This window comes from Thrips palmi, unplaced genomic scaffold (assembly GCF_012932325.1).
Source record: "Thrips palmi isolate BJ-2018 unplaced genomic scaffold, TpBJ-2018v1 HiC_scaffold_12, whole genome shotgun sequence".
NCBI classification, from domain to species: domain Eukaryota; kingdom Metazoa; phylum Arthropoda; class Insecta; order Thysanoptera; family Thripidae; genus Thrips; species Thrips palmi.
The window spans coordinates 2,804,210-2,813,788 of NW_023144623.1; the positions used below are offsets into that span (position 1 = coordinate 2,804,210).

The 9,579-nt window shown below is 43.0% G+C and overlaps 1 protein-coding gene across 1 annotated transcript; it reads left to right on the forward strand.

Moving 5' to 3' along the window:
- The first annotated feature begins 1,528 nt into the window (after positions 1–1,528).
- Positions 1,529–6,955, forward strand: LOC117640406 (elongation of very long chain fatty acids protein 4-like). Its single transcript, XM_034376906.1, has 9 exons — positions 1,529–1,648; positions 3,173–3,248; positions 3,378–3,418; positions 3,821–4,011; positions 4,239–4,319; positions 4,913–4,969; positions 5,260–5,365; positions 5,441–5,583; positions 6,572–6,955. The coding sequence occupies exons 3-9, from the start codon at positions 3,391–3,393 to the stop codon at positions 6,776–6,778; spliced, it is 813 nt and encodes a 270-aa protein (XP_034232797.1). The 5' UTR covers positions 1,529–1,648; positions 3,173–3,248; positions 3,378–3,390; the 3' UTR covers positions 6,779–6,955.
- The last annotated feature ends 2,624 nt before the right edge of the window (positions 6,956–9,579 follow it).

Here is a 9,579-nt window from a genome sequence, read left to right on the forward strand (position 1 = left end):
TCCTGAAGTAAGGATTTTGGAACACTTCCCTTTGTTTTTGGAAAGGCATGGAAATTATGCCCTTAACGTGAACGATTCACGCCCCCGGAACGGTTTGAATCTTTTTATATCCTTGGGAAGGGCGTGAATTGGTGCAGGAATTCCGGGCAAAATTTTAATGCCCTAAGCATTACCCTATGCGCCCTTGAAGAGCGTGAAAGACCTTTGTGCCCTAAAGGGCGTAGTCATTATGCCAGTGTACTGCATTTGTGTCGTCCACGTACGAGGCTGATCCTCAACGTGGAATGCTCGCCTGGGCTGTTCGCAGCGATTAGCATAATCGCATCAGAGAGATAGATAAGCGTCGCCTCCTCGCAGCGAATTACGTCTCCCGACGGGAAAATGGGCCGCAGAGGCGAGAGCGAAAACCATCATGGGTTGTGTGGCACGGTGGCCTCTTAACCCACCGCCTCGGCTCACGGCTCTCTGGTTCGCTTCCTCAGCACTACGAGATTTCTTGTCACAACATTTTAGAACACCCTCCACGAACGAACGTAGGCATTCTGGACTCGGAATATGCTAATTTGAAAGCGAAAGAATGGAGTAACTTGAATTATCATTATGTCGAGTTATTTTTCTTTTGTGACCCAGAATGCTTTACACCACTTCACCAAATCGTTTGATTCAATTCTCAGCAGTTCAGGAGAAAATTCACCCCTTCACTCCTACGGAGAAATATTTCGTGGCCACTCGATATATAATATTGACGGTTCTCTTGTCAAAGGGGCAAAACTAAACTTACGCTCAATGTTTATATACAATTTTGTACGTTGTGCTGCATGTTTTAAACCCGTGTACCTTTTATGCATTTTTATGCAAATTCAACGTAAGCACAAAACGGTGCAAGTTTGACGTACAATATTCTACTTAAACATTTAATCTGCAGTTTTGGTCCAAAGTCAGGAAATTGGAGGTATCTCAAAGTTCGTTCTCACGTTCCTCACAATTCCGCCAAGAAAAAAAAAGAAACACAAAAAAGGGGATAAGTTGTATTTTTATGAATCTAACGTAAAGAGTCAACTCCTCCGTTCTTTTTTAACACTATAGAAATAAAGAGGTGACTCTAAAAATGTACCAGACATACAGACAACGCAGATATCCGCTCCACTTGAATTTTATTCAAAGTCCACCTCGTTTGGAGAACCAAGTCCGAAGTCCGAAGTCCATATCAATGTACCGATTTACGGTGTGATCGTGAAAATATTCACAATTATTACTCGTTCCTTTTGACTAATACACATCTGCATCATTCATTTATTAAACTTAAGTTTTCCCTGAAACAGTTTATCGTTTTTTCCAGAAAAATTACTTAAAATTGAGATTGCCCCTCCCTCCGCTTCATGGGTCGGAGTACGAGAGGTGAAAAAACTTGTCATGTCCTGGCCGCACGTTCCTCCTAAACTGATCGGCCGATTAAGCCGAGATCAGCGAGCAGTCTTCGCGACGCACGAGACTGCGTCCATGCAGCCTCTATAATTGGTCCACTGGCCTTGGTACGCCGGGCAGTCCTCCACACGACTGACTCCGGCACTGTTAGTGCAGTGCTCCGCGAGCGGCGCACCGGGGACCCTCGACCTCGCAGCTGCTAGCAGTGCATCGGCAGAAGCAGGTGAAGGAAGAGTCCCTGTGGGTCACTGCCTCCATGCGTCTCCATATGGCGGACAGCAGTGCTTCTTAATGTTTGTGCCGTGACCTCAACGAAATCTGCGCTGAGAAAGTGAATCAAAAGTAGGAGGCGAGGCGGTTAAGGGTTTCTTGGTAACAATGCCAATTCAAGTGTGTGGACCGAGGGGGAAACGACTGAGAAATTTTGTGTACATCGGATAGGGATTACCCCGGATAACTCGCGGATTACCTCCGGATTACATCGAGAAATTGGCAGAATTACCAATGGATTACGCCGGATTGCCCCAGATTTCCTCAGAATTTCCCCGGATCACCTCAGAATTTCTCCGGATTACTTCAAAATTTCTGGTTATTCGGATTGCGGATTACTAATTTGCTGTACGTCGGATAACCGAAGTCGTTTCCCCCTCATTGTGGATAGTCTCACACTATTTGGCGTGAACCACAATCACTGAAAATCGAATAGTGATACATCTCACCCTCTGAGGGGTGAGACATAACTGTCTCACCGAAAAACGGTGATACTAAAATGTATCACCGAAAAATAGTCGTACACGAATGTATCACCGAAAAAGGGGGATACTTCCCCAGGCAAACCAGGGCCAATCTCCCCGATGTCTCATCCTTTTTTCGGTGATACATTTGTGTACGACCTTTTTTTCGGTGATACATGCGTGTACGACCGGTTTTTCGGTGATACATTCGTGTACGACCTATTTTTCGGTGATACATTTTGTATCGCCGAAAATTGGTGAGATGTCTCACCCTTTGAATTACAGTGAATGTCTCTTGCTTACAAGTGTGAACCACGTTTGTCCAACGCTTGCAAGTGTGAGGACTAATGTCTCACAGTTGCAGGCGTGAGACTCGGTTTGTCTTGCAAGCGGGGGCCCGTGGCATACTGGAACCACAGGCAGAGAGAGTGGGGCAAACGTGTCTCACACTTTTGCCAGCGTGCTCCCGTGCTCAGAAGAAACGGTAGCTCAAACTTGTTAGCGTGACACATAGTGGTTCACGCCAAACAGTATGGAGACTGTATCGCACTTGGATCGGCAGTCTGTTTCTTAGAAGCGGCTGCACATGAGGAATGGTTGGCAATGAATTGTGTGGCAACCTCCCCCTCAATCCTACAATAAGAGCGCAATGGGACGAACAGTTAGCTTTTTTGGTCCCAGCAAGCACAGCCTTGGTATCAAACGGGATAAGGCTTTTTTAGCAGATGATGCGTTTATGTTCACAGCTAGACGCAAAAATAGAAATTATAATTATCAATCTACACCCTAAATGTTTTTGTACAAATTTTGTACGAGACATCACAGCTTTTAGGCACACGAACTTTTCGTAAAAATTTGTACGCGGTTTCGTACAAAAACTAGGAAATATGTGCAGTGCTCTAAAAAAGGGGGGGGGGTGTTAAAGCGGCAGTGAACAAGAAACATCTCGTGTATAGGCTGCCACTGAACGTGTTTTCAAAGATTTCCAGTGAAACGCAACGTTCGTTTTTCAGATCAAAATGACACGTCTAACCTATGCTCTGACGGACAATCCCACATACTTGGAGCGGCTCCTACAATATTCAGCAGGTGAGAACGCAACAATTCATTAGTTCAAGGAACTGGCTTGATTCTGTCTCAAAACTCAAGAATGTTGTCAGAGCCATAAAAACGCGTGCTTTTCAAAACGCTTAATGTGTATTTTAATTTTGTACGTAGTGTGCTCTGTCCCATGAGAGAAGAAGCGTCCTCACCTGAGCGTGAGTACATAATAGAAAACATTAAATCAAGAAAACGAGAAATCTCTCTAGTGCTATGCAGATAAAACTTCGTGAATTCAAAAACACGTGTCGAATTAAAAAAGGTTCGTTTTTTTTTTTTTTTTTTTTTTAGAAAAATGTGACGAACCGTCGTCGCATTGTTTGCAGCCAGAAATGATAAGTCAGCACACATGTAAAATGTTGTTCGTATTGTTGCATAATTTAAGACCTATATAACGTTTTATAGAACACTGTGCTCAAATTTGCATAAATTTATGCATTTTTACGCCATACATGCTTATTCCATAAAATGATTGAAAAAATCGTGCAAGTAGTTCAAAATTACACAAAAGCATTTAGTCTGCACGTCGCAACGCAAGTCACCGCCGCTGTCCTTTGCAGACCCTCGAGTGCAGGACTGGCCTTTCATGGGCACCCCAGCATGGCCACTCATGACCACCGCCACCTACCTCTACGTCGTGCTGTGGTGGGGGCCGCGATTCATGAAGTCGCGTCCAGCCTACTCCTTCAAGACCTTCATTTACCTCTACAACTTTTCCCAGGTCGTCATCAACGCCATCATGTTCCATGTGGTGAGTACCCGAATATCTTATACGGATGCCAAAACGATGAGTCACCCGTCTCAATCAAAAAACAGTTGCAGTCTGAAATTTTTCTCGAAAGGCTCTGGAAAGTGACAACTTCGTAGTTTTGGGCTAAAATTTATCCGTTTTGGAGTAATTTTTAGTGCCGAAAATAAGGTTTTCTCGGGTTTTCTCATTAAAAGTAATTGTAACTTTGCTTGTGGTTTTGCTTCAAGGTTCTAACCAGTGGCTGGACAACCACCTACACACTTGGATGCCAGCTACCAGATTGGTCGGACAGTCGGGAGGCCATGAGGGTGAGTCATCCCCCTATCGCACGGTCCATATTCTATTCTCTCAACGTAAATCCCTTCCAATGTACATATCCCACTGTCGAAATTTTATTTTTGAAATCAAAATGTGCATTTCTATTACACTTTGCTGTAGTCGGACTTTTCGTTATTGGGTGAACTGTTGTTTTCAGTTATTTTAGTTAGTTAGGGTTAAGACTCCGGGTTTTAATAAAATGGAACGTAAATCCGTTGGTTCCCATTCCTAAAAATACCATCACATCGAAGGCTACTTATTCAGCACCCTCCCAAAGAGTACCTTGTCTAGTTAGAACTAAAAGAGAAGATGTCTGTTTGGTGGAGCGTAGCGTGTGCCCAAAATAAGTAGAGGCTTCGGCCCGTTAACTTTGTTTGGCGTAAATGAATGATGTATGGACGGGTTAAATGCTTCAATTTTACCTGTAGTAATATTTTCACAGTTTGAATTTGCAACGTCAAACAATGCTCCCGACCGAGATTTGGAGAGCAGCTTTTAGCCTGCGGTCGGCCAGCGCTCTCTTTATCTAGTTTTTCTCGGCCAGCTACCCATGGTTACCGCACTAAAGTTCCCGTTTGTCTAGATGGCGTCAGCGATGTGGTGGTGGTTTCTGATCAAGAAGGTCGAACTGATTGAAACGGTAAGATTAAGCCGGGCCTGCTCTTTCAAAGTATGCAGTCTCATTCCTGGAACGTGACATCATCACGTTAAAATGAATGTGACAAAGTGTCACGTCCCTTTGATCATGTGTCACATTCGTTTGGATGCAAATCGGCCGCAAATTAGCTTATTCACTTTCAAAAGAATGTGACACAATGCTCAAAGCAACGTGACACTTCGTCACATTCGTGTCAACGTAATGTCACGTTCCAGAAATGAGAGTATATGCACTTGAAAAGAGCAAATCTAAACTCATCCTTTGATTCCAAGGTTTTGTACGTCCTGAGGAAGAAGGACCGACAGGTGTCCTTCTTACACATCTATCATCACGTTTCTACATTCCTGATCACATGGACAGCCGCACGGTTCTGCCCGGGTAGATATTCCATCTCAGAGATGACCAGCAACCCATGTCCGACTCTTGGTGATAGCGTGTTTTGTTCTCCACCAGGCGGCTCGGTCACTTTTTCTGTGCTGCCGAACTCCCTCGTGCACGTCATCATGTACTCCTATTTCCTTCTATCCGCCATCGATAATGTGGCGTTAAAGAAGGTTCTATCCAGAGTCAAGAAGTACCTGACCACATTACAACTAGTGAGTAGAGAACACGCATCTGACTCTTACAAGAGAGGAGCATGCAATAACTGTTTGACGCCTCCTGATAGATTAATCCTAACAGCCAGAGTAGAGCCAAGACAATCCTAACTATCGGAGCAGATCGAAGACAATCCCAACTGTCAATGTCTATTCAGAATTACGTGAAAAGCGCTCTTTTCTCAAAGTCGGTGACGCCCGCTTACTTAATAAAATTACTTGACGAAGGGCCGTCCGCCATGTTCGTGAAGATTCCTCCTCATTGGCCTTGCTCAAGTCGCCTATTGGGATAGTAAAAATTTAAAAATATTTTTGGGTCACCCTCAAAATGCATACTACTAGATTGATGATTGCTGAAAGGAGTTTTGAAATTGCGCTTACTGACAATTCTGAATTCCGTCTTCTTCTTCTTCTTCGGGGCCTCAGTTCCCTGTCAGTACCCTTATTCGCTACCACACTGTCAGAAAATTCCGAAAAAAAATGGAAAAATCATGGAGTTTTTCCGAAACTTCTGCATGGAGCTCTCCATAAATGCAAATTCTGGGCTTTCTCCGAGAAATTTCGGAATTTTGAACAAAAATATATGCTGCACTATCACAAAAACACGAAAAAAAGGTTTGCAACCAGTTAAAAATTGAGGGAAGGGTAAACCCCTACTTCTTGAGCTCAGTTTTCATAATATTAAGGGAAAGCTACAGGATATAAGTCAAATGAGCTCGAATGAGATTGTCCCTTCTTTGACCATTTCAGACCAAAAAATGCTTCAGCGAAGTCCTCTTTAATATATCTGAGAAAAGACTTGCATTTTACCACCTATCGGAACCCAAGGAATGCTCCGAAGAACATCTGTATAAACCCTTAGAAAATCTCTCCGAAAAAAAATGGAAAATGAATGGAGTCTCCATGAACGTGATTATAGGGTTTTTCTCCATAAAATTTCGGAGCTAATTTCTAACAGTGCACGCTCTTTATTGTTGCAATGTTGCAGGTCCAGCTGACCATCATCATGTTGCATGCGGCGCAGGGATTTAGCGGGACGTGCCATGCCGCGCCGAAGCCGCTGATGTACTCCTTTGTTCCGAACATGTTGCTCCTCATCTACCTCTTCTTCAACTTCTACCGCGCCAACTACAAGCCAAAGAGTGTCTCTTCTTCTTCATACTCGTCAGAACATCACGGAAAAAAGATCAAATAGTTCCTACGGTCCCCTGGGCTGCTTCACGCTGCAGTGAGTCCGGCCGGAAAACTTGACTAGCACTTTGGTTACCGAGAGTCAACTTGAATCAAGCATCAGGCATGTCGAAGATATGAAGGCAGTCTTAAACATTGATTCTGGAAAACAAAAAATAAAAACAAAAGTTGAATCTTCTTATTTTTGAGAGCTAATTTGTATTAGAAACTAACCTAGCCTTTCTCCATTACGAACTCACATCGTTTCAGGATCACGAAGCTCTACTCAATACGTACGTTCTTAAAGTAAAATAACAAGACAAGCAGGGATCCTTAAATAACATTAAACTAATACTGCTCTCGTAACGTTACACAAGAAAAAGATAAGTAAAGGTTATGGGTACACTGAAAAAACAAATGCGGAGAATTCCGCATTTGAAATGCGGTTAAAGTAAGTGACCGCATGAAGTGATGCGGTCACCTGAATAGCCAGGATTTTGATGCAATTTCACCGCAGGAGTCATGCAGTGTAAAATTTAACCGCATTTCCTGATGCGGTCTCCATTTTGACCGCATGAACTGATGCGGAGTCCTACATTTCATGACAGCTAAACAGCTACACTCTAAATGTAGGGTGCCCAGTAACTGGGCGCCTTTGTCGCCCGCCCCACTTTTTAGGGTGCCAAATGTCGCCCAGTTTCTGGGCACCTTTGTCGCCCAGTCTCGGGGTGGACTAATCATGCAGTAACCGGCCCTCTACCATGGCAGAGCATGCACAGGTGTCTAGTTCCTGGGCGACTAAGGTGCCCAGATTCTGGGCACCTTTGGCACCTTAGTCGCTGCTGAGCCATGGGTGAAGGCAGGTTCCTTATAATTTGTCCAACCCAAGACTAGGCGACAAAGGTGCCCAGAAACTGGGCGACATTTGGCGCCCTAAAAAGTGGGGCAGGCGACAAAGGCGCCCAGTTACTGGGCACCCTACATTTAGAGTGTAGCGGCTGCTACCAACTTTCCGTCTCTTACTGGACAACCAGAAAAGGATGGCATGTACTGTGCCTTCTCATTTACTTATGATGCTTATCATTGACTAACCAACACATACCTTTGACGTTAATTTTTGTAACGCTGCGATGAGTAAATATCCTGTGTTTGAAACAGCAAGCCACGGAATAATAATTTTGTCTGTATAAAATGTTGATTGACACTGGATATTGTTCCAAATGCAGTATCAAACTATTGTTATTCATCACTTTAAATTATTTTTAGCCTCAAACTTCTTGGTGATAGCATTACTAGTTTCCATGAGCCAGGCTATGCTGTATGCAGGTAAGGTTAAACCCGCCGGCTGCTTGACTGAAGAATTGTCTGTGCTGCTGTATTTGAACAAGTCAACGCACACGACGCACTACAGCATTTCTTTGATTGAGGTTATTTCATAATTTCAGGGTCTGAGTCATTCCAAACCATTGTAAGAACGTTTTTAAAGGAATAATCTTTCAAATCATACTCTGACACTGTCACACACACAATCAACAACAATATAAATAAGATAAACAAACACAAAGGAGTGCCAACATAAGAAAATAACATCATATGAGTCAGAAAGTAAACTATAAAGTTGTTCTTTTGTGTGAGTCGTTCATCAAATTTTAAGTTTTAATAAACATACCATTCCCTTAAAAATCCCTAATATACATCCAAAGTTGGCTTTACTTTAACGCTAACAGGCTCTCAAGATCTTAGGTTGGCCCTACCATCTTCTTGTTGTTAGGTTTGTTTTGTTGTTCACTATGAAAGTGTGTGTCTTGAACTTTCTTTGTGTGAAAAAAACGAATTTTCAATAGTTGTGGATGTTTCAAAGCATAACATTATGAATATTACTAAAATACAGTTGTACTGTAGTGCTTCGCATGTGTCGACATGCTTCTATATTGCAGTATTGAAAATATTTCTGCCAAAGCAACCCGGTCACTTAACCTCAACCTAGCCCTGGACTGGACAGCATTGGATACCTCAGTGCTGTTCTCACCGAAGATTGCCGAGGACTTGAAAGATAAAAATAATTTTGAATTGTGTTTTCAAATTGTGTGACAATTCATCGCTAACAATATGCAGTTTCAATCATTGGTTTTTATTTAAAAAAAACTACTGCTTTTTAATGAGGCTGATCGCTGTTAACTTAACGCTCATCTCAGCGTTACAAACATCTACATGACAGAATGACAGGTATGTACTGGTTTCCCAAATAATATTGTTTAAGAAGTAAATGAGATGGCCAAGTAAACGTAACCGCTTTGAGGATGGACTGGGAAGGGAAGTTGTCACTGCTGTAGATATCGTGGGATCTTGAAATCCACCTAAACTAATGCGGTCAAAACTGAGACCGCATCAATTTGGCACACTCCGCATGAGTAAATGAAGTCAATCTTCTCCGCATCAGTTAGTGCGGTCAAATTGATAGAAAATTACACCGCACCAGATTGTGCGGAATCCTCCGCATTTGTTTTCTCAGTGTATGAACTGTGTTCCAAGTACTTCCAAATACGAATTTGAGAAGCTAGAAAAATAACCTATCTTTTTTAAGAGGAGTCATAAATTACGGGTTGTAATTTTAGCTCTGCCCTTTCGAGATAAGTAAAGGATTCCTGAAGAACAGTGGAGCTACGCCAATGAGAAGCCGAGGCCCGCAACGCGTTGTGTCCTTCCTTCCTTGCAACTACATCAGCTTAAGTCTAACCAAACATGTCCTCAGCCAGTTTCGTTACGAGCTCATTTCTCACATCGCATCGGTCCGGAAAATACCGCAACGTGCCGCGAGAACACGCC